This window comes from Chiroxiphia lanceolata, chromosome 25 (genome assembly GCF_009829145.1).
Source record: "Chiroxiphia lanceolata isolate bChiLan1 chromosome 25, bChiLan1.pri, whole genome shotgun sequence".
Classification (NCBI taxonomy): Eukaryota; Metazoa; Chordata; class Aves; order Passeriformes; family Pipridae; genus Chiroxiphia; species Chiroxiphia lanceolata.
In genome coordinates, this window is record NC_045661.1 from 5,660,111 (window position 1) to 5,684,586 (window position 24,476).

Here is a 24,476-nt window from a genome sequence, read left to right on the forward strand (position 1 = left end):
ACAGAAGCATGGGCACAGAGCAAAGGGGACATTCATTCTGTGAACATGAGCGTTAAAACACAGCGTAACACGACGTGATGCTGCAAAACCAGTGTGAAATTTTAGGTGCACAAAGGCAGCAAGATGCTGCCTCCAGCTCTGCAGTGCTCAGCCCCTGCTCCCAGGGCAGGAGAGAACCATCCTCGAAGCAGGACCACGAGAGAGAGAACACGATGGTGGCGATGGCTTGTGACACTAAGCCATGCTGCACATCCCACCAGGAAGCAAATTCATCTTTGCTGAAATTATCACAGGCCTCCACAGCCTCCCAGTGACATGCTTTGGGGACACAATCACTCTGTGTTTTGTCCTGGCCAGTGTGCGTGAGCTCAAAAGCCAGCTTTGTCTTCTTACCCATCCGGAGAGAACTTCAGCGGCTTAACTTGGGCTGCAGACTAGTCAGAGCACAGGGGGTCAGCACACTGGAACTCAGCGATGCCACAAAAGGTTAGTTTGGGAGGGCATTTAAGGAGAACAGCTTTCACCATTCTCAGACCAAACAGCAGAACAAATCAAACATAGGAGCAATCAGATGAATGAGAACAGGACAGTTTATTAGCATTTCAGGTTTGGAGAACAGGGCCGCTGAAGCCTGACTGCAGAAAGGAATGCGGGTCCCCTCCCATGGACACCTTTAATATCCTCCTCCTGGGCGACAATCCCAAAAGACATGAATACAAAATGGAATAGACACAGTGAAGATTATTTCTTACCTTCATCTCCTCCTCCATTTCAGAGAGTTTCCGCTCCAGGGCTCGCTTCTCCTGTTTACAAGGATTCATAACAAAGAGGGTCACAAGATTTGAGAAGTAAAATTTACAGTATATTTTCTTTTAAAGAAAAATAAGGGTCTTGTATTTCTGTAGGAGCATTCACTGAAGAGCACCCCAAAGCAAGGCAGAGGCTGCAAAGCTGTAAAGCTGACTGCCTTAGGTGTATTGTGGAAAATGAGGATTACACAAGTAGGCTCTGCCATGTGAGTGCTGGTGGTGCCCTCAGCTAGAGCCTGTGCCAGAGTGCAGATCTGATGCCTCCAATGATTTACCCAAAATGAGGGGGCTCACAACACCCCAGGGATGTGCCCTGAGAAGGGAGAAATAGGAAATGTGGGTCAGGAACAGGATTTACACTCTCTGCCCTGCTCCTTTGCCCTCTGCAAAGAGACATAAGGTCAGGACAGTGAGGAAAATGCAACTGCTGGATATGGCTGTGCATGATGAGTTTTGGGTCACTTTTTGTCCCCTGCATACTTTGTCCAGGGATTCATCAATGCAAAATGCATGAGCCATCCTGGAAACAGCTAATGCCATCTTCACTGAGAACAGCTGGGCTCTTTTTTACTCTCTAACTCTCAGAAAGCTGTATTTGTGGCTGTTGTGACCCTAATTCAACAAAAATCAAGCTGGATGTTGCCATAACTTCAACAAGACCAAGTGGAAGGTCCTGCCCCTGGGTTGGCAACCCCTGGTATCAACCCAGGCTGGGGGATGAAGAGATTGAGAGAAGCCCTTCAGGCTTTTGCTTTGTTCCCCCACCACGCCAAACCAGTCTTTATTTATAAAGGATCAAGAATATTCTAAAGCATAATGGACCAACAGTCTCTTAGTGTGATACAATCCGTTGGTCTGCAGTTTCCTATAACGAAAGAGAGAAATCAGAATGAAGCTGATGTGCAAAGAAGAGCAGCAGAGTCTCAGGCCCTGAAAAGGTCAGAACACAATTATCACTGCGAGCTGGCAAAAATACAACTTATCTTTTAATTAACGCTTTCCTTCTAGAAATGACTCTGCCCTGCACAGCAACACGAGGCAACGACTGCGACTCAGAAGAAAGCAGAGACACGTACCCTCTTCTCCATCTCCAGCATGCTGGACCGGTCAGAAGTTTTCTCCTGTTTCTGCTATGGAAATTAAAAATAGAAAGTGATTAAATCCGAGAGCACTCACAGGGTGCGGCACAAAGGCTGAGACAGCCCACAGATGCTCCTGCCCAGGGAGGCAGCAAGTCTTTACAGAATCACTCACTTATTTCTGTGAAAAACAACAGTCTCTTCCATAGCACCTTCCCTCCCAAGAGCATCCTTCCAGGAGCTCCCCCCTCCTTTTCCCATCCTGGAACAAGTGTTGGTTCATCATGGGCAGTATTCAGTTCCTCCAGTCAGGACCTGGATTTCCCCTTACCTGGGCTGCTTTTTCCAACTTTGCTTTGATGTCAGCCAGCTCAAGCTGGGCTTCTTGCAGCTTTGACTTCAGCTTTTGATTTTCAGACAGAGCGCTCTCGTACAACTGAAACACAAAACAAGAGCTCAATTACCCAGGTTGCTCCTGGTTAATTAACCCTGTCCTGCTGTGCTGCTCTGAGCAGACATGTGCCCTCAGCACTGAGCTGTGGGGTTGCATTTGCTCCCCCACATCAGGAGATGAGAATAAGGGCAAACAGAACCAGTCTGGATGCTTTACTCGTGTTTTTGCATGAAATAAGAAAATAGCTGTTGAATTTTGTAGGTAGTTTAAACACAGCCAAGAGACAAAGAAAAGGGATGTTTTTAGTTTAGGTAATTCTTTACTCAGAGGGTGGTGAGGCTGCCCCAAGAAGCAGTGGCTGCCCCATCCTTGGAAGTGTTCAAAGCCAGGTTGGACGGGGCTTGGAGCAACCTGGGCTAGTGGAAAGTGTCCCTGCCCATGGCAGGGGGTGGAACGAGATGAGCTTTAAGGTCTCTTCCAACCTAAATCATTCTGTGATTCCATGAAACAGATAAAATGAAAATGAACTTTGTCTTCCCACAGACTCTCAGGGCAGGTTTCCGCAGCAACGGGCAGGTTCTGTGGTGTGTGTGATGACAGTAATACATTTAAAAAGTCCTACTTTTTTATAGTCCCTGTTACTCTCCTCCTCCGCGCGGCTGCTGAGGGCAGCGAGCCGGTTCTCCCGCCGGCTGTAGGCACTGGAGCGGCTGGAGGCACGGTCGCTGTAGGACGAGTCACTGGTGCTGGGGTTCGTAGCTGCTTCCAACCTGGAACAGGATGAAGATCCAGCACCGTGGAGCTGCTGTAACTTGGAACAGCCAGCATGGACCCAACTGGTTGGGACTGGAGGCTGTGGCAGTCCCGGCTGAGCCGGGGCTCTGGGATGGGTGGGAGCATCTCCATCTGCTGCTGGGACCCACAGTCACCACCCAATAACAACAGGAAAACATCCCCTGGGCACCAGCCCAGCCCCCATGGAGAGTGATTTCCCATGGACCTCTTATCTCCTAGTGGGAAAAGGCTCCATTTCTAACAGGCCACTGATGGTTTTTCGTCTCTGCAGTTAAATAATTTAGGGAGCAGAGGACAGAAGCAAACTGGCCCCACAGCTGAGCTCAGGAAAGAACCCAAATGGCCTGTACCAGACCAGATGTGCACTCCCCCGTGCTTCAGGGGACAGGGTTTGGCTTCAAAGCCATTCAAAAACATGCTGTCAATAAATATTACATAGGAAAAAATAAAGAAAAAAAGAAAATTCTTACCTGGAAAGTCTTTCATGCTGAAGGGGGAAAGAAAAAGGAAAGAAAAAGGGAATTATAATGAGGAGAATTAAAGGTTCAGTTCAACAACTGCAGAGATGCAAGGCAGCAGCAATTTCCCACCTCTGATACCAGCACCCAGCTCACACCAGGCTACTCAGAGATTTCCCAGTAGAAACTAAGAATCTCCAATCCCTGCCTGAATCTTCATCTGCCTCAGTTCCTCTGAAGCATTTCAAGATTTACTTTCTTTTGCTCCCCTAAGAAATCCTGAACCTTGCTCTTCAATTCCTCATTTCCACAACTGAAATCCTTTCCTTTGAACCCAAACTTATCTACTGCTTCCCTTTTTCAATGAAGTTATTCTTCCTGCCTTTCATCCCTGTCCTGTGTGTGGTGTGCATGAGGGGGATTAACAGACACAGGGAGCCCCCAGCATGTTTGTGTTGAAATTCAGGAAATCACAAACACTGTTTTTCTCTCCATGGGCAAGTACTCCTTGGAGTAAAGCTTCACCACAGCATGGACAGACACAACAGCAGCTGCAGGAGGGAGGAAGAAGACTCTTGAACCAGGTGGACATGTTGGCTGAAGCCTGTGGTACATTCTTCTTTCTCTATCAACATCCAAACCTCTCCAATGCCTTTGGACATTGAGGGGCTGGAGTGTGTCCAGAGAAGGGAATGGAGCTGGGGAAGGGGCTGGAGCAGCAGGAACAGCTGAGGGAGCTGGGGGGGCTCAGCCTGGAGAAAAGGAGGCTTGGGGGGGACCTTCTGGCTCTGCAACTCCTTGACAGGAGGGTGGAGCCAGCGGGGGTCAGGCTCTGCTCCCAGGGAACAAGGGACAGGACAAGAGGAAACAGCCTCAAGTTGTGGTAGGGGAGGTTTAGATTGGATATTGGGAAAAATTTCTTCATGAAGAGGGTGCTCAGGCCCTGGCACAGGCTGTCCAGGACAGCAGTGGATGCCCTGGAATTGTTCAAAAAAAGATGTGATGTGGCACTTGTGACATGGGTTAGTGGCAAACATGGGGAATGGTTGGGCTTGATGATCTTAGAGGGCTTTTCCAACCTTAATAATTCCATGATTCTATGAATATCCTACAGCGGCTGGTTGTGGCAAACCACTGTTTTAATACAGTTTTCTGGATCAGACAATTCTTTCCCACAATTGCAGAAATCCAGTGGTGATGGCATTGCTGTCCTGCAGGACAGTCACCTCCTCCATGAGGTTTCTCTCTATCTGACAGATATTTACTCAAATTCCAGGTGCATTCCAATTCTTTATAGTCCCTTGAACCAGAAATTGAGCCCAATATTCCTCTGCTGATTTATCAGCAGCATCATTGCTCTGACAAACCTCCCACAGACACTTCCAGCCATTTCCCTATGTCCTTTCTAATAAAGTCAACACAAAGGAACCACAGAGCAGACGAGGGGTCAGGCTTTTAGTGCCCAGACATTCTGGTGCTGGAGCTTGCTCTCCCAGCTACACCAGTAAATCCTGTGCTAATGCCTTGCTGGGGGGCAGACTTGCTGCCTGTCTGGCACCTCAGGGCTTGAACACTTCAGACCTCCTGCTCCAACCCGGCACTGCTGCCTCTGATCCTGGGCACGGATCTGGGAGCACATGCCATGGAGAGAGGAATTAACTCACCCCATTATATGGAGGAGAAGGGACCCGGTCAAATCTCCACTCAAAGCCAGAGGAGCATGGGGGCAAGTCCCTGTCACTGCCTGTCAGGATATGGGGACCAGCTACTTATTACTTGTACCTGGTTACTAAGTTTTCAATCCATTCCATACTAAATGTAACTCTCATCTTGGATCTGATTCAAGACAGGAGTGTCCCCAGGGAACCTGCACTCCCTGGGCTCTGCAGCACAGCCTCTGACACGCGACACGGGAGCTGCCCAGGGCCAAAGGAATTAAATGAAGGGACCTGGCACGAGTGAACCTTGTGGATGGACAACACACTCAGCAAAGCTCCTGTGTGCAAAGCTCAAAAGGACAAGCAAGCCCTGCTATGGATCAACACGTTCTCCCTTGAGCTGTGCCCTTAGGGCCACCCTCAGCCGGGCTCTTGGGTGGGTACAGTGCCAGCCCCACCCTGTAGACACTGTCACTAAAACCCTGAGTTCGTCCCAGCCCAGGATTATTTTATTTGCTCTGACCCTCTCTCTTCTTTGCATCTTACAGGTGAAAAAACCTCCCAAGGAAGACAGCAGATGACCTTCCACCACGGCTAAGCTGCACTGCACCTCCACAAGCCACGTCAGATTCTGTCTGGGAAGCATCTCAGGGGACTCAGTGCCTGGCAACTGCCTCATGTCGTGACAGGGACATGGGAGTGCTTGTCCCAACAGTCATGGCTTGGGCCACGCTCTGGATGAAGCTCAGAGGCAGCAAGTTGGGACACAGTTTCTGTACAGTTGGTCTCCAGCACGGGGCTGTTGTTACAAAGACAGACCATAAATCCAACCACATCCTGGGCTCATTCCACAGTGTGGGCAGAAGGAGAGGGGGGGATTCTGCCCCTCTGCCCTGCTGAGGTGAGACCCCACCTGCAGAGCTGCCTCCAGCTCTGGGATCCCAATAGAAGAAAGATGTGGAGCTGTTGGAGCAAGTCCAGAGATACTCTGAGAGTGGAAGCCCCTCTGCTCTGGAGCCAGGCTGGGAGAGCTGAGGGTGTACTGGCCATGGAAGAGAAGGCTTCAAGGAGACCTTAGAGCCCCTTTCAGTGCCTAAAGGGACTCCAGGAGAGCTGGAGAAGGACTTTGGACAAGGGATGGAGTGACAGGACAAGGGTGAATGGATTCCCACTGCCAGAGGGCAGGGTTAGATGGGATACTGGGAAGAAATTCTTCCCTGTGAGGGTGGGGAGGCCCTGGCACAGGTTGCCCAGAGAAGCTGTGGCTGCCCCATCCCTGGAAGTGTCCAAGGCCAGGTTGGACAAGGTTTGGAGCAACCTGGGATAGTGGAACTCCATGGTAGGGGAATAGAATGAGATGAACTTTAAGGTCCCTTCCAACCCAAACCAGTCTGGGTTCTACGAAAAGATTTCCTGTTTTCAGCCATGCACACGCTGATCTTACCATGGTGCTTTATTAGCTGAGCTTTCAACATTTGCTTCTTAAACCCCTCAGCAGCCTGACAGCTCCTTTTGAATTCTGGCCCAATGACCCAACCTTCCCTGAAGACTGGGAGAAGGGAATTAGGCAGTGATTAACGAGCCTCTTGTTGAAAGTTATTTGTGCACTTTATGCTAATCCCCTTCAATGGTGACTTTTGTTAGGATGACAAATGGCTGGGTAAGTAATCCACTCCATAGCAAGCCTGAATTTATTTCAACAAACACACCTGCCAATGGATTTGAACAGTGCTGGAAATCCCCACGTGGCTGAGCAAGGCCACGTGGAAACCAGGCACTGAACCCGAGCAGGTGCCCTCACCAGCCTGGCCACTTGCAGCACAAGGAAAAACCACTTTTGTTCCGTTTTTTCCTCCAAAGAAACTAAAATTTCCATAGGCAGGGGAGCAGGGTGGGATTCTGCAAAGGAATCAAGAAAGGAATCACTTTAAACATATACAGCAAAAAGGGGACAAACCCAGGATTACTGTATTTACAACCTTCCTGTGATGGTTACTGAGATGGACTTGTTCAGACTGGGACTGTCTCTACGTGTCTAAAGGGAAGCAAAGTGCCAGATGAGAGGGGAGGACCCGCATCATTCCTGTGCTGCTTCCAGCATTGAGCAGAGCCACCCTGCAGTGACCTGGAAACATGGAATCACAGCATCACTCAGGTTGGAAAAGCCCTCTTGGATCACTGAGTCCAATCCTGTTCCCAGGTGTCACATCCACTTGCTTTCTGAACACATCCAGGGATGGTAACTCCACCACTGCCCCGGGCAGCCTGTGCCAGGGCCTGACCATCCTTTCAGGGAAGAAATTTTCCAAAATATCCAATCTAAACCTCACCTGGTGCAACTTCATGCCATTTCCTCTTGTCCTGTCCCTTGTTCCCTGGGAGCACAGCATCCCCATCTGGCTCCCCCCTCCTGTCAGGGACTTGCAGAGAGTAAGAAGGTCTCCCCTGAGCCTCCTTTTCTCCAGGCTGAGCCCCCCCAGCTCCCTCAGCTGCTCCTGCTGCTCCAGCCCCTTCCCCAGCTCTGTTCCCTTCTCTGGACATGCTCCAGCCCCTGTAGTCACACTGGGGCAGCTCCAAACAAAACCTGGGTGTTCCTTAGTGCTCAGGGATTTCTCTCCCTATGACTTTATCTCCCTTTAAGCTCATCTCTGCCAACAAACGACTCCAGTGCCTTCCAGAAACAGCAAGGAACCACGGGAATTGATGTGATCGCAGCCGTTGGGGAAACTGGTGTCCATCGCTCACCTTTCAGCTTTTGGGCCTCTCTCCCTGTTATTTCAGTTAAAAGTGGCATTTTTGAGAAAAAGATGATTAAGTTTGAGAGACTGAGGTGTGGAAGGCAGAGCCTGAGGGGATGTGACAGCAGCTGCTGGCGTGCCCCTACCATAATGGAAGCTGCAGAAGAGTTTTCATCAGCAGATCCTTCTTCCACTTGCTGCTGCCTTCAGGGAAGGAGGTACGATTTATTTATTTTGTTTTAAATTGGTTTCGGGATCAAGATTTTTCTGGGTTTTGCAAAAATGCCAGTGTTTGTGCTGGTATTTCAAAGAGCAGCTTACTCAGGTGGTTTGGGGGCTTTTTAAAATAATGATGGAGGAGAGATGCTGAATGAAAAATACAGGCTCCATTCTGCATCTTCTAAAAAAGGTCCCAGCTAAAAGAGGTGATGTGGAAAGCAGCAGTTCTCAGCACAAAGAGAGGCTCTGAAGCGTGAGGAAATGAGTTAAACAGAATGACAACTAAAATCTCCTGCTCCTGAGGGTGGCAGGAGGAGTCCGAGAGGAAAAGTGTGAGGCCTACGTGCAAAAAACTACAAGTCAGCATGTGCCCAGGTGGGCAAGAAGGCCAGTGACACCTGGCTTGTACCATCACTGGTGTGGCAGCACAACCAGGGCAGTGCCCCATGACGGGCACTGCTGAGGACCCATCTCAAATCCTGGGGTCAGTTCTGGGCCCCTCATGACCAGAAAGACATTGAGGGGCTGGAGCAGGTCCAGAGAAGGGAAGGGGGCTGGGGAAGGGGCTGGAGCACCAGGAGTGGCTGAGGGAGCTGGGGGGGCTCAGCCTGGAGAAAAGGAGGCTCAGGGGGACCTTCTGACTCTCTGCAACTCCCTGACAGGAGGGGGGAGCTGGGCAGGAGTCAGGCTCTGCTCCCAGGGAACAAGGGATGGGACAAGAGGAAATGGCCTCAAGTTGCACCAGGGGAGGTTCAGGTTGGATATTAGGGAAAATTTCTTTTCTGAAAGAGTGGTCAGGCACAGGCCTGACCTACACCTATACCAGGGAAGAGGTGGAGTCACCATCCCTGGAATTGCTCAAAAAAAATGTGGACGTGGCATTTGGGGACATGGTTTAGTGGCGAACACAGTGGTGGTGAGACAACAGTTGGACTCGATGATCTTAGAGGGCTTTTCCAACCTCAATGATTCTGTGATTCCACGATTCTCTGAAACACTGACGAGGTGCTTAACTGAGACATCCCTGCCATTTGCTCAGAGACACAAATCTGCAGAGGCCACAGGGATGTCACACTGGAGACATATTTTGAGCAACAAACAGCTTCTTTCCCGCTCAGTTCTGCCCTGTGTTTGGCCATAGAACCCTTGGAAAACCTCACCATGTGCTTCCAACCACACCTGCACTGTCAGCACAGCCACCATCACTCCTCCCTGCACTGCCCCATCCGAAAACATCCATGAAATATTCATTCAAACTCTGGCAGCGTTGGCTCCCTGTGGAATTGATGAAGGAGGTTGTGTTTGCTTGGACGTGCTATCCCAGAGCTAGAAATTCTGAGATCAGAGTGAGAAGGCGAAGGATAGAACTCTCCCCCTTCATTGCTGGGAAGAGAAGTTGGGGCTGAACAGAGGGAATGAAGAGCTGAGGCACCACATGTGCACTTGACTAAGCTGGTGCAAGAAAGGGCTCTTCCTTTGTGATTTTTTCTTGTCAAGGTTAAAAAGGGGATGCTGAGTAACTGCTGTATCCACTGCAGTCATCATCAAATCATCATCAACAAATACCTTGGGTTTTCTTTCTTCCCCTGGCAAATTTGGAGCAGCACTGTCAGTTTTGCCCAGACTCCTTCATTTCCCTTGGGATCAAAATCTGACTAGAAACATTAAGAGTCAGGGAAGCGTCGGGTTGTGAAATTATCCTTCCACAATCTAAACAGGGTCAGAGCACTGCAGGGTTTGGGGTGGGGGGGAGGACCCCAGGGAACACACAGTGCTGGAGGTGGATGTCCTGATTCGGAAACCAGCATGGCAGCTGGCGCTGAGCCCCCGGCGCTCCTCCGAGACACCCAAGGGGATGACTTTTAGAGGAAGACTAAAAAGCACAGAGCACTTGCAGGCAGGCTCACAAGCTTCTGATAATCCTTGGCTCTTAGAGCTCTCACTGGAGAGATTCCACCACCTTCTCTCCCATCCATCTCATGGTGGGCAGCAGGTCTGGGTAGTGCTGGGGTGGTGGGGAACATCGAAGGGGTGTCACTCATTTTGCCAGCTCACAAATGATTCAACCCAGGTGGGCTGGCAGAACATCTGGGTCTGAGATGGGACCCAAGAAAAAGGGCAAAGAGCACCACAGAATAATGGAATCACAGGATGGTTTGGGTTGGAAGAGACCTTAAAGCTCATCTTGTTCCACCCCCTGCCATGGGCAGGGACACCTTCCAGGTGCTCCAAGCCCCATCCAACCTGGCCTTGAACATTTCCAGGAATTTTCAGGGTGCTGACATAGGTCAGTCCCAGGGAAAAGGCACAGCTGGGCACTGGCCACGCCTCCACTTGCCTGAAGCACCAGGATGCTGCCCAGTGCCAGAAAAGCCATCCGGGACTGATTTTAAAAATGTGCTCGGATTGTGGAGGGCAGGAGCCTTCCCTAAGAAACTCAGAAACTTTTGCAGCTGCTTGGGAGCTCAGTGAAGGATAATTAAAACCAAATTCCTCCCGGAAGGTTTCGATAAAATGCAGCCCTGAACTGCAGTGCCAAAAGTGGGATCGGCCACTGCTCCTGCCAATGCACAAACTGCCCTAATTGCTTCCAATTGCATTCTACGTCTGAGATTGGAGCCAGTGAAGGCACAAACCCCCACTATTTACATTTTTAAAGAAAATATTTAAAAATGAGAAAAAATTAGATGCTTTGGGAACATTTTTGGCTTCTTTATCTCCAACTGGCCAATCTCAGGACAGTGTGCACTATTTTAGGGGAATTGTTGAGGAATTAATTCTGGTGTGTTTTGCCTCAGAGACCCTGATCAATGCCTACGATTAATTAACCACCATGTAATGATATCGTGGGGCACAGCTCCAACCCTGCCCTCCCTTAAGCATGAGGGGAAGTTTTAGGAAGCCCTCAAATTTTATTCTTGTGCTGGCAAATATCCTCCTGGTGAGTTCTGTTTATTTTAGAAATTAGATGTAAAATAAAGCCAGCTGGTTTGAGGTTCCTTCCCTCTATATGGAAAGTTATGTAGCTCCTACACCTCCACAAGCTCCAGTGCTGGGCCTGGCTGATGCACAGTGAGTCTGAAAGGACAACCTTCCTGAGCTGGAAGGGATCCACAAGGATCAAGTCCAACTCCTGGCCCTTCACAGACATCCCAAAAAGCCCACCATGTGCCTGAGAGCATTGTCCAAACACCCCTTGAGCTCCTTGGCAGGTTTGGGAGTGTGACCACTGCCCTGGGAAGCCTGCTCAGTGCCCAACCTCCCCCTGGGAGAAGAATATTTTCCTGATTTCCAGCCTAACCCTCCCCTGACACAGTTCCAGCTGTTCCCTCAGGTCCTGTCACTGCTCACACAGAGCAGAGATCAGAGCTGTCCCTCTGCTGCCCCTCCTGAGGAAGCTGCAGATCCTGAGGAGGTCTGACCTCAGGCTCCTCCAGGCTGAACAGACCAAGTGACCTCCTCGTATGGCCCCTCTAGACCCTTCCCCATCCCTGTGTCCCACCTTTGGACACTCTCCAGTAGCTCCAGATCCATCTTACATTGAGGTGCCCAAAACTGCCCTCAGGACTCAAGGTGAGGCTGTACCAGCACAGAGCAGAGCACTGCTGAGGGCAGGAATCCTCATGGAGCTGGCACAGCCAGAGCCAAGCTGGGAGGAGGAAAAGACAGGAGAAAGGCTGTCTGGGACACCTTGGACCATCCCCAGTGGGTACAACTCAGGCCAGTGTTCATCTCCAGCCGCATTTGTCAGAACAGTCAGGGATGGCTGGGGTCAAGTTTGGTTTTCTAGTGGGTGCAGAATAATTTGAAGGTCTGGCTGAACTCTGCTTTTGAGAACTATTTCGAGGTTGTTGCCTCCCTCAGAAAGCTGCTCCTCTGACCTGAGAGCTGTGGTTTGTGCAGCATCCCCTCAGCTCCACTGTGATGAATGTGCTGCTTCCAGCTCAAGCTTGCAATTGTGCAAATGCAAGGATTCCAAAATCCTGTAGATACGATTAATAATCCAGTCCAGCCAAACCACCTCCATGTAACCTCCAACTCCCCAAAGCCTGATGCAAAACATGTTTTCTTGAACTATAAATCAATCAGCTTTGCTTAAGAAAAACTGCTGTTACTGAAGCATAACATTAAAAGCTTCTCCAAAATGGAACAGTGGTTCTGGCAGCTGCTGCCACAGATCCCATAGTTTTCAGTACGAATAGCACTGATTTATTCAGAAACAAACATCCAGGGCTCTGAGGGACTGAGGGCCACATTTACTGCCCTCCCAAACACGCTGAGTTGGATGCTGGTCTGTGCCATTTGTGCCACAGCCAGCCTGTGCCTTGGTGCCCCAAACCCCTCCCGTGGCCCACAGGCTCTCCAGCAGCTGCAGTTTATTCCCACTGTCCCTTGGGGATGAAACTTGCCACGTAAAACTTCAGGCTGGAGCGGATTTTAATTTAGGAAAGGCCACGATGCTGAAACCCAGGGTTTGTTGCTCTGATTTTTTTTTCCTTCTTTTCTAAGGGATCAAATTTTATTGGTGAGAAATTTAATTTTGCAAAGCGATGTGATCTTAGACAAAACTCTCCAGACACGAGGAAATAAAAACTGAATGGCCAACTGACACGAGAGGAGGAGATTTCTGCTCCTAAATTTCTTCCAGATGAGAATGCCACATGTCTGCAGGAACCCCTTCTCTGCCCTGCAAACACTCTGGTGGGATGTTCTCAGGTGTTTCATCAGGGATTTAAATACCTGTCACCAGCCAGGGTTCAACAGCCAACTTGGCCACTTTCTGGTGTGATGTCCACTCCAAAACCCTGCAAACACTTCCTGATCCAGCAGCCACACACATCCCACAACAGCACTATGGGCACAGGCAGAGTGATTGGAATAATGGAATCACAGAACTGCTAAGGTTGGAAAAGCCCCCTAAGATCATCAAGTCCAACTGTTCCCCCAGCACAGCCAAGGCTGCCACTAACCCATGTCCCAAGTGCCACATCCACATGGCTTTTAACTCTCTCCCAGGGATGGCAACTCCATCACTGCCCTGGGCAGCCTCTGCCTGACCACCCTTTCCATGCAGAAATTTTCCCTAATATCCAACCTAAACCCACCCTGGTGCAACTTGAGGATGTTTCCTCTCATCTTGCTGTTACATACCTGGGAGAAGAGCCCGACCCCTACTCAGCAGTCCTGGGTTAATAGTGGACTGGGCTCTTGTGTGTCTTCTAGCCCTGTTTTTGATGGGTTTGTGGTCATTTTATGATAAACAAACTCTGATGGGCTCCTGCCAGGGAAGCAGACACTGGTTTCCAGCTCAGCAGGATGAAGTGGTTTGCTGCCCACAGAGGTTCCACCCACTCTCCCCATCACTTCTGTGGCTGCTCATTCCCATCCCGCAGTACCTCCCCGTCTCTGTGTCCCTGGTTTTGTGGCTGTACCATGAGCAGACCCAAATTAAACGTACCTTCTTTCTCCTCCTCCCTTCACCCCCTCTACAGTCCTGACTGATTCCCTGGTCTGGGGCAACCTCAAGTTGCTCCCTGACCTTCTGACCCCCCTGCCCTGCAGGGGTTTCAAGGCTGATCTGTCCCAAGGGATTGCCCTCCAGCTGCTTAACCAGCTTCTCCAAAGACACCACCACTGACCAGGCAGCTGAGGGTCAGAGAGGCATTTTAAAGGAGGCTGTAGCATTACATCAGGTCCTTTCCAAATCATCCATGACCATTCAGAGCCTTAAGTAGTTAACAGACTCCCGGCTCCACCTTTGGCTTGGATCAATTCTGCTGCCTGGGAGCGAGGAGAGCTGAAGGAAGTTCAGAGGCAGGGACAGAAGACGCTCACCCCACGGGTCACAGCACGTGCCCTGACCCATCTTGTTTACGCATCCAAATGCAGGAGCATCGTCTGGCTACTGAGTCACATCAGGGAACATCTCACGGGTGGTGCCCTGAGAACGACCAGAAGTTCCCAATGTACTTCCAGATATGGACATTTACAGTGGAAGACTCAAAAAAACCCAAGAACAAACAGAACGCAGAAGGATTTCATCCTGATACTCATCCGAGAACGTGATGCTCGAGGAACAACCAGGGATAAACAAAGCAGGATGCTGGAGAACACAGACTAAGGTTAATCGCCTTAAAGTTCAAGTTTTAGTATCCCATGTTTTTTGTGGGTTGCTGGGAGAGGAGGGAATCATTTTCACAAACTGTGTAACTAGTCAGCAATCCAGAAATTAGACAGAAAGTGTCATGAGACAATTTATTTGACTCCGTTTCAATTTATACAGCATCATTTTTATCACAACCAGACAAGTCCAAGCCACTAAATGGAAACCCAGGAAGATAAAGTTTCCTGGAGAAATATTTTCATAACACTTTCTATTCTCTAATGCACTTGCAGCAGAATTAAATGATTCACGGAGGAAAACTCCATGTGAGAACAAACCTGTGATCAGGAATATCTGAAACAGGATGGAACCTGTTGCAAAAATACCACGGAGCAAAAGGTGACTGTCTGGCACAAATACATTCCAAAGTCTAGGAAGGCCATAATCCAACTAGGTGTTTCTAGAGACCTCTCAGCACTCCAGGACAGCGACTTTTTACATGAGCAAGAGACAGGAAAAGTGGGGGGACAGTTTTAAGCTAAAAGAGGAGAAATTTAGATTGAATGTTGGGAACAAATCCTCTCCTGTGAGCGTAGAGAGGCCCTGGCACAGGTTGCCCAGAGAAGCTGTGGCTGCCCCATCCCTGGAAGTGTCCAAGGCCAGGTTGGACAGGGCTTGGAGCAACCTGGGCTAGTGGAAGGTGTCCCTGCCCATGGCAGGGGGTGGAACGAGATGAACTTTAAGGTCCTTTTTCCAACCCAAACCATCCTGGGCTTCTCTGTGATCACTTATTCATTAATACTCAGCCCTTTTTTCATGATTTGTGTGCTGAGCACGTGCAGCTCAGCCCCTCACATTTTTGCACATTAGCTTTTCTTTTTCCTTTAAGATTTGCTTTGTATTCTACACATACATGTTCACAGCACCGTACCCAGACTGGGTGCATTTGCTGCCATGGTAATCACTGCTCCGAGCACCACGGGCTCCATGTGGAGGTTCATTAACAGAGACAGCGATTTGGGAACTGCTGCTTTTTCCACTCAAGCACTACTATCAAGTGACTCGGTGAAAACACACGGCCCATAAAAGGTGATGCTCCTGCATCCCATATTCCACCCAGCGCGGCTCCTTCAGACACTCAGATGAGAGGCAGAATAAAATCAATCAGGGCAGACCACTGAGTACACTTAGAGCTTTATTGCTGAGCCCTTCCTGACAAAAATTCAGCTGGAAAGCTCAGGTTATAGGCACTGAGGGGGGCTTAACGAGGGAGTGACTAACACCAGAGGGAAAGAGCCTTGTAGTGAAACCGTGAATATGGACAGAACAAGAAGAATTATGTAAAGCCTCTTGAGGAGCAAGTAAGAACCATCAAGTGGCTACTTGACAACCAGGCTGGGCAGAGAATGGACTGAGAGCAGCCCTGAGGGGAAGGACTTGGGGGTGTTGCTGGATGAGAAGCTCAGCATGCCCCAGCTGTGTGTGCCTGGACCCAGAAACCTCCCCTGCCCTGGGCTGATCCCACAGCAGGGGAGGGGGGGATTCTGCCCCTCTGCCCTGCTGAGGTGAGACCCCCCTGCAGAGCTGCCTCCAGCTCTGGGGTCCCAGCATCAGAAGGATGTGGAGCTGCTGGAGAGAGTCCAGAGGAGGCCATGGAGATGCTCCAAGGGCTGAAGCCCCTCTGCTCTGGAGCCAGGCTGGGAGAGCTGGGGGGGTTCACCTGGAGAAGAGAAGGCTCCAGGGAGACCTCAGAGTCCCTTGCAGGGCCTAAAGGGGCTCCAGGAGAGCTGGAGAGGGACTTGGACAAGGGATGGAGAGACAGGACAAGCGATTCCCACTGCTAGAGGGCAGATGGGATATTGGGAAGAAATTGTTCCCTGTGAGGGTGGGGAGGTCCTGGCACAGGTTGCCCAGAGAAGCTGTGGCTGCCCCATCCCTGGAAGTGTCCAAGGCCAGGCTGGATGGATGTTGGAGCAACCTGGACTAGTGGAAGGTCTCCCTGCCCGTGGCAGGGAGTGGGACTGGATGAGCTTTAAGGTCCCTTCCAATCCAAACCAGTCTGGGATTCTAAGCTGGGCAGCCACACAAATACAGCTGCTATTGAACCAGCAGCCCCCACACACCAACAAAGGGTTTCAGCTTTGATGCTCTCTTTTACAGCAAACAATATTGGATGACAAATCAAGAAGGAGTAGTTTATAAAAGAAGGGAAGGTATAGTGACAAAGAGTTGGGAAACAACTGAAAAGCTGCAACTGCAGTCTGGGCCGAAAGTTGGGAATGTGCATTCTCCTTAGGTTTTCCCATCTGACTGATTATCCTATGGAGAAGCACAAGGCTTATAAAGTACCAGAATAAACAGATGGATGAGAGCAAACTCAAACTACAGGGTATTTCCTATGCAAAAAATAACTGGCCCAGCACAAATAAGAATAATAAAAAAATATTCAGTTCTTGCCTTCCAATCCTGCCATTTATTTGCTTAATTGCTCACCACAGGTTTCATACCATCAGTTGCCTATTGCACCCTTGGAACTGACTATGGGAAGAATACTTTTTTGAGGAAGAGAAACCTCAAGCTAAAGCAGCATGGGGCAAAATGTAATGAAAAGGTCCCCACTGCCAAAAACCTGAAGCTTGTGCCAAATAATGGGACGATCTGAATTGATTTCAAAGGGGTTTGACTTTCCTCTTCTGAGCAACATCCTCATTAAAGCAACATTTACCCTGGGGCATTCAACAGGATCTGCTGGGCTGTTTCTGTATGGTGACTACAATTCTGGGCTGTTCTGCTGTGACACAAGGAGTTAGGTATTTTACCTCGTGAAGGTTCCAGGGCAATGGGACAGTTCTGGCCTGGTACAGAGTGGGGGTCACACACCAACAACCTGCTCTCACCACAGTCTCCTGTGCAGGGATATTCCTTCTCTTATGATTTGTATGAGTTCACTGCAAAGTGCTCCCCCTCCTCAGTGGTGCATCTGGGGAGATTCCACCAATTAAAGGTGGAAAGCCCCCAGGCAGTATTATCCTAACTCCTAAGCAGGAGCATTCCAAGCAGCAGTGCAAGTGTAGAGGGAATGCCATAGGAAACTGCTTGGCAAATGACATTTAATGCAGCTGTTTGGCACCGACACCTCGATAAATCAAACCTCCTTTGCTCTGTCTAGTTCTCCAAGAGATTTTTCCCCTGTCTGCACCATGTGTGAGGCTCCTGCCTGCTCATGTGTTCTCGCACCCCTGCTCAGCTGGGAACATTTAGAGGCCCACAGCTCTCTGCTGTATCAATCTTGACTGAATGGAAAGATAAAGATTCCGAAGATACCACATTCCTACTCATTTTATAAAGGCTGGTGGGTCCCTGCAGCACAGACCTGTTACTGGTGGGCAGGGGGTGAGTAAGTGGGGGAGAATAAACACGTGGGACAAATCCCATAGAAACCACACCTCTGTTATTGCTCTTGCTCTTGGCAAAATTATGTTGTCTTGGAGAAAGAGTTAACACAGATCTCTGTTTTAGCCTGAAGTCAATCCTTCCCTAATTAGCCTTTTAAGGCATGGGCTATTCCATAACCCAGATAGCACCAGGGCCGTTTCCTACACCAACTCTGAGTCAATGCTGCTGCATTTCCCACCATGGTTTCTCCCCGTGGATGCTCTGGAGTCCAGCTGGCATTGCCATTACCACTGCAAGAATCACAAAGATTTCTGTGCTCAGGTGCTGGCTTTCATCAAAACCACCACTGTCACAAGAAGCTCTACTCCATGCACTCCCACTCCCCCTGGACCTTTTTGTACCCACCTGAGAGCTGCCACCACCTTCTCCAACACCCACGAACCCCCAGGAGCCTGGGATCCCCCATGGCTGTGCACAGAGAAACCAGCACCTCCCATCAGTCTGCTCTGGACACATGGTGGTCACAGCTCCTGGGAGATGTTTGTCACCCCTTCACATGCCCAGATGCATAAGGGGGGGGAAATGAGTTAGTCTGTGTTCACTGAACATGACTGATCTTAAAAACTTGTGTTTCGAAAAAAATTAAACCATTTTCAGCACACTTGGAAGGTTCTCCACCTGTCACCGGGCTGGTGATCAACACTGTGGCCGTTTAGTGAGGAATGGTAAGCACAGTGGTGGTGAGGAAAGTCCATCCAAGCACACAGGATAGTTTTAGATGATCTAAATCCCCTCAGAGACACTCCAATGGTGTGCAGGTGGAAGAAAACACAGACCCTGCTCCCGCGTTACAGAAAACAGCCCAGGACAACCAGCAGCCACAGAAGCCTCAAGGCTGAAGTTCCTGAGGTCAGGAACTGCTTTCATTAGTGCCATGGCAGAGGGTTAAAAACCCTTTGTACATATTCAGGCAATGCTTCTTCCAGACCAAGATCTGTCCCTGCCAATGGAGCAGACAATGCATATCTGATTTGAGCAAACACCAGTGCCGGGATTAATTTAATGCTCCCATCTAAAATTAGCCTGGCTGTTAAAAAATAATTCCTCCAGGCTTTGACTCCGGCATGATAATATTTCTTGATGGCAAAGAGGCTGCCCATACAATGATACGGACCTGGAGGGTTTGGGACCACCTCTCCCATGACTCTGGAGCTATTATACTGTTAGGAAGTGTTCCCAACTTGTCCACCACCTTGGGAGACAGGGACAGCAGCTCTGGTTTGTGGAGGAAAGGTAACTACCTTGACTTGCCTCCTACAGATGGTTTTATTCACTTTTTGGTGTTTGTTGAAATTACTAAACCACAGCACAGGCCAGTTCAGCCCCAGGGGCGAAAGCTGACACAAACCTCGTTTCACCAGCGGTATACAAAGTGTTTATGGAAAAAGTGCAGCTTAACAAACTGGTCAGTTCTGCCTCATTTTCACCGGGGAGGTTTTTTATCCAGCAACAGCCGACCAGGAGAGCCATGTTCCAGGACAGGAGGAAACCACCACCCCAGCAACTCCCTACCCACTAACACAGCTAATCCCAGGGCAGGGACTCTGGCAGATGCTTAAAACCTGTTGCTGCAGAGGCACCTTCCCAAGTTTCATTTCAAACCATCCTCTTTCCAAGGAAACCACAGCCGCAGGTCTCCAAGGGGTAAGACAACAAACCACCACCGCCAGGCTCCACTCGGAGCACGTGCTGAGCTGATAATACAGAAAGGAAAAAGCTGCTTACTCTGAGTGTCTTCAGCGATCGGGGAAGGAGAGGACGGGGGAGAGTCTGACTGAGTCCTTCCTGCTCCGAGTGTATTCCTTACTCCTGGTGTACAGGGACGACATGGCCTCGCGGGCTGGGTGTCTTTGAGGAGCAACACCAGTTCTTGCTCTCCTGTCGCTCTACGGCGCTGGGCAGGTCCTTCTTCCAAGGTCAGAACAAACTAATTAAACTATTCACAGCTCTGGTAATTAAACCCTGCTGTTTAGGGTGTATAATTTTAGGCATTAATCTGCTGCAGGGAGAGCTGAGGCTCCACAATGTTTCTCGTCCGAGCAGAAGAAGAGAAGGTGTCAAGGACTCGCTGTGCTCCGGCGCCAGGTGCTGCTCCGTGCCAGCCTCACCGCCCGGACCCCGTCCCAACTTCTCCGCAAAAGGACATTTCCCCTTGTCCAGAGCGTGCCACAGTACCAGGGGGATCTATCTCTCCCCAGAACTGCAGGAGGCAAAAACTCCCGGCTCAAGAAGAGAGCTGGAAAACCGGCTGGGTTTCTCTAGACATGAAACTTCTGCCAAAAAAAAAAAAGCAAAAAAACGGGAAAGGAAAAGCAAAGCCTGGATTTACCCAGAGCGCGGCCGCGAGCTCTGCCCTCGCTGCGCAGAGCTGCACGCTCTGAGTGAAACACAAAAGCATAAATCAGGAACAAACGCTGGTTTGGAAAGGGCAGCCAGCTGAAGTTGGTTTTGTTTCCATCCTCCTCCTCCACCTCCTCCTCCTCCTCCCGGCGCCGTTACCCCGCACAGGCTTCTCCGTCCTCCCGCCGCTGCCTTCTGAGCATTCCAGATCCTGACTCGCTCCGTGAGGAATGCTGGAGGGCAGCCAGAAGCAGCGATTCACTTTCAGCTTGGGATTTGGCTGCCAAATTGGGTTTGGGATTGGGTTTGGGATTTGGGCAGGGAAAAAAAAAAAAAGGAGAATTGGGGAAAAGAGAATCCCTCCCAAGCTCCCAAGGCTGTTGGCTGCAGTGGGATGTCGAGGTGAACCGGACCTTTGCAAAGCCTGAATTCCAGGAGGGCTGCGACAAAGGGACATGATTTAAAGTCCATAGAGCAGCTCATGCCATGAAAGGGAGGACACACTCTGGCAGCACAACAGGATTTTTGTTGTTTGCTCACAAGCCTGTTTGAGCTGTGACAGGGCGTCACAGAGCTTGTGTAATGTACACTGGTTCAAGGGAGTGTTCGGGATCAAGGAGGAGGGAGAGGAGCTTGGAGGAAAGGAGAGAGGGTGTGGAGAGCACGTACCTCTCCCAAGCTCTCAGCTCTCTGCCAAGCTCTGCTGCTGCACAAGCTCACTGGAAAGTGGCAGGACTGCTCTATTCAAAGGCAAGTGCGTGTCCCTCATGTCCCATTGAAATAAGCCCATGGGACATTTGAAAAATGCCCTCAAATCACCATGAGTGATTTAGAAGCTCACAGAATTATACAGAATCACACAAATCCACAGACTGTTTGGGGTTGGAAGAAACCTTGAGATCATCCACTCCAACAACCCTGTCAAGGCAGGGTCACCTGGAGCAGGTGACACAGGAATGCATCCAGCTCTTACACACGAAGTCTATCTTGGAGTCATAAGGTTGAAAACCTATGATTTTTGTTGCTGGAAAGGCATCAGCCCAGTTATCTGCACTGGACCAGTTCCAGTAAGGCTCAGCTGGACTCATTCACACCCACTTGATCTGGCCACTGACTGAGTCACTGGCAGCCTGGGGTCATCCCATCCATGTCCTGATCCACCTCACAGGCTGCTTAACATCAAACAATTCCTACCAAGGCCAGGTTGGATGGGGTTTGGAACACCCTGGTCTAGTGGAAGGTGTTCCTGCCCATGGCAGGGGGGTGGAGCAAGATGAGCTTTTAAGGTCCTGTCCAACCCAAACCATTCTGCAAAGTGCAGAATAATATCTGTACAAAAATATTTTAAGAGTATTACCCCACTCTCATTGCTCTGAAGTATTGTCCCTTTCTGCACCCTGCTTGGCACCCTGGTGATTTCACTGGCACATAGCTGGGGAAGGGGTTTGGAACAGCAGCTGCAGTAATTTCTCCTGCCACCCAGTACCTTCACTCTCCGGGGCAATGCAGCATTGCTGAGCAACCAGGGAGAGCGGGAGACAGGGCTGCTGGATTGTCCTGCACTAAGAAAGTCACAGTGAGATCAGGTTTCTACTTGATATTCATCATGAGGAAGGAGGGGACTTGTCATCCACCGACTGCAGCAGGGGGGAGAAAGGTTTGAAGAGGTCCAATTCTGCCTGGTAATACCTCTGCATTCCTGTTTAAAGGTATGGAAATGAAGTCCACGCACACAAGAAGGCAGTGACAGGCACCAGGCTGCTCCAGGAGTCTGGGGCAGGACCTTGATCTTTCCAGCCTCCATCTGTTGCTCTCATCACCCACCTCTCCCCACGTGTGGAGCCCAACTCTGCTGTACAAGGTAATTCAGACATTTTAAATGCATATTTATAGACCCTGCACACAGGTGTGATCCTTTCACACCAGTTCTCAGTTTCTGGGGTTTCAAAACAGTGTAAGTGAAACTGGGCAAACCCGTGTGGCCAGCACTGCACTGGGGTGTCCTGGTCCCAGCTCCCAGGCTGCCAGAGCCCAGCTTAGTCACCAAGGTGGAGTTACACAGCACAGAATTGCAGGGCTTGGCTTCCCCTCCCATCCAGTCCCAAACAATCTGTTGTCACATCCCTCCACGGTCATGCTTCTGCTGAGGAGTGGCCAGAAAGCTCCAAAATCAACATTTTGGTACAGAACTCACAGCCCAAAACCAAAACACAGCCTGAGCTATTCCCTACTAATTAAAAGTTAATTAGTCATCCAGTGCAGATCTCTCACAGATTGAGTGGACAGTAACTCATTCTAGAGAGCAGGGAAGGTCTGATTAGCCAGGAGACAGAAAGCAGCATGAGATGCAATATGGCAAAACACGATGGTTTTCATCATTATTCCAACAAATGCCTGATTTAGGGGTTATTCCTGCCGTTTTGTACAGTTGTCCCCTGTGCAAGATGAAACACAATGCTCCTTTGCTGCTGTTCCTCACAGCCCGAGCTTTGTCATGTTCAAGGTTGTGGTTTAGATCTGACTGTTCCTGTCTGTTCATGAGATTCCTCAGTAGGAGCCAGGCTGGTCCTGCTCTAGCTGTGGTGCTGTGTACTTTGCTAAGGGATATTTATACAGCCTCCAGAAAGACACACAAAAAAATCACCTTCTGTGAGCATTTTCACAAGCACAGCACACAAACCCCTAAGACTGCCCGGACCTTCACTTTATGCTGTGGCTGATTTCTGGGCAAAATCACCTTAGAGTTTCTCATCATCTTGGACTATGGCAGCACAACTGTACTACAGTATAATGTCTCTCCTATATTTATATGAAATAGTTTATTCCTGTAGTTAGAGCTGTGGTCTTGGCTATGATCACTCTTCAGACACCCTCACCCAGAAAGTGGTCAGGTTCTTCCTTCGGAGGGTGGTCGGGCACTGGACAGGCTCCCCAGGGCAGTGGGCACAGCACCAAGGCTGACAGAGCTCAAGGAGTGTTTGGACAATGCTCTCAGGGACAGGGTGGGATTGTTGGGGTGTTCTGAGCGGGGCCAGGAGATGGACTCAATGGTCCTTGTGGGTCCTTTCCAACTCAGGAGATTCCATGATCTTTCCTTGTCTGTTCAGATGTCTGTCCTCTCCCTTTCTTTGGTGATGACACCTGTGTTTGTACCCCATTTTTAAAACTACTTAAGACAGGAGAACCCATAACCAAGAAAATGACATACCAGAAATAGGATGAAGCCCTAAGCTAAATATTTGAGAGGAACACACAAACACCCCTTTTATCTGTGCTGAAAATCTTCACCTACAGAACATGATGCTGGTAAAATAAATGTCAGCATCACTGTAACATTCCAACCTGCAGCAGACAAAACTGGGAAACAAAGGTGGGAAGTTGAAGCCAGAGCTGCAGTGATGCTCAGGGTGATGTGAACCCACAGCACGTTCTCTGAGAGTGCAGAGGAGGAGAAGCCCTCCTGGGAGACCAGAATTCTAATAAAACTTGAAGAATGAGAGTAGTTGGTATTTTTGGAACAAATTATCCCGAAACTATATCTTTAATGTCCTAGCTGTCATTTTCCACACCAGGTTTAACACACTGCCTTGTACCTCACTGAATTACTTCCCATCCAGCTGATTTCTTTCATCCACAGCCAAACCTCCTCTATGTCCCAGCACAGCCACATCCTGGAGAGCACGTTGGCGTCTCCAGCTACACAGGGCTCAGCTGGGGTAGGAGACACAAACTGGGCCCACACAGCTCCAGGCCATTCTTCACACTGTGACCTTCCCTCAGGGCTTCCCACAGCCAGGGACCATCCCTGTTCCACCACACAACCCTGCAGACCACAAATCAGGGGGAAGGTGGCATCCAACGCTCCTCCAGGTACAACTCACAGGGACCAATCCCAACAGGCAGCTTGGACACAGCTACCCCGATCTGGAGCGTGAGAGGATTCAGCCACAGGGATGATGCCTCAATGCTGGGGAACAGTTTGAGTTGGGACTATGACACTCAGCCTTTGAGGGAAGGGATGGGGTCTCAGCGGTGGCATAGCCCTTGCTGAGACCCTCTCCTGTGCTGGGCCAAGTAATGCAAGAACACAGAGCTGCAGTGCTACATGTGAATTCCAACCCAACTGGATGAGCAGCAAGAGGATGAGGCAAGAAAGAGGTTCACAGAATCACAGAATTGTTAACGGTTTGAAAAGCCCTCTAAGGTCATCAAGTCCAACAGCTGAACACTTCCAGGGATGGTGACTCCACCACTGCCCTGGGCAGCCTGGGCCAGGGTTTGACCACCCTTTTGGGGAAGAAATTTTCCCAGTATCCAACCTAAACCTCTCGTGGTGCAACTTGAGGCTGTTTCCTGTCATCCTGCCCCTTGTTCCCTGGGAGCAGAGCCCAACCCCCACCAGGCTCCACCCTCCTGTCCAGGACCTG

The 24,476-nt window shown here is 49.9% G+C and overlaps 1 protein-coding gene and 1 long non-coding RNA gene across 2 annotated transcripts in view; both read right to left on the reverse strand.

The window, feature by feature from the left end:
- The window catches only part of PPP1R12B (protein phosphatase 1 regulatory subunit 12B), a 131,607-nt gene that overhangs the window by 12,072 nt on the left and 95,059 nt on the right, over positions 1-24,476 (reverse strand). The window contains 5 exon segments of the mRNA XM_032710404.1: positions 753-803; positions 1,886-1,939; positions 2,220-2,324; positions 2,905-3,052; positions 3,548-3,564. Coding sequence (XP_032566295.1) covers positions 753-803; positions 1,886-1,939; positions 2,220-2,324; positions 2,905-3,052; positions 3,548-3,564 — 375 coding nt within the window.
- Positions 17,911-24,097, reverse strand: LOC116798209. Its single transcript, XR_004360842.1, has 3 exons — positions 23,656-24,097; positions 21,954-21,963; positions 17,911-17,921 (listed from the first exon to the last, which is right to left on the reverse strand). It is a non-coding gene; the product is annotated as an uncharacterized LOC116798209 (long non-coding RNA).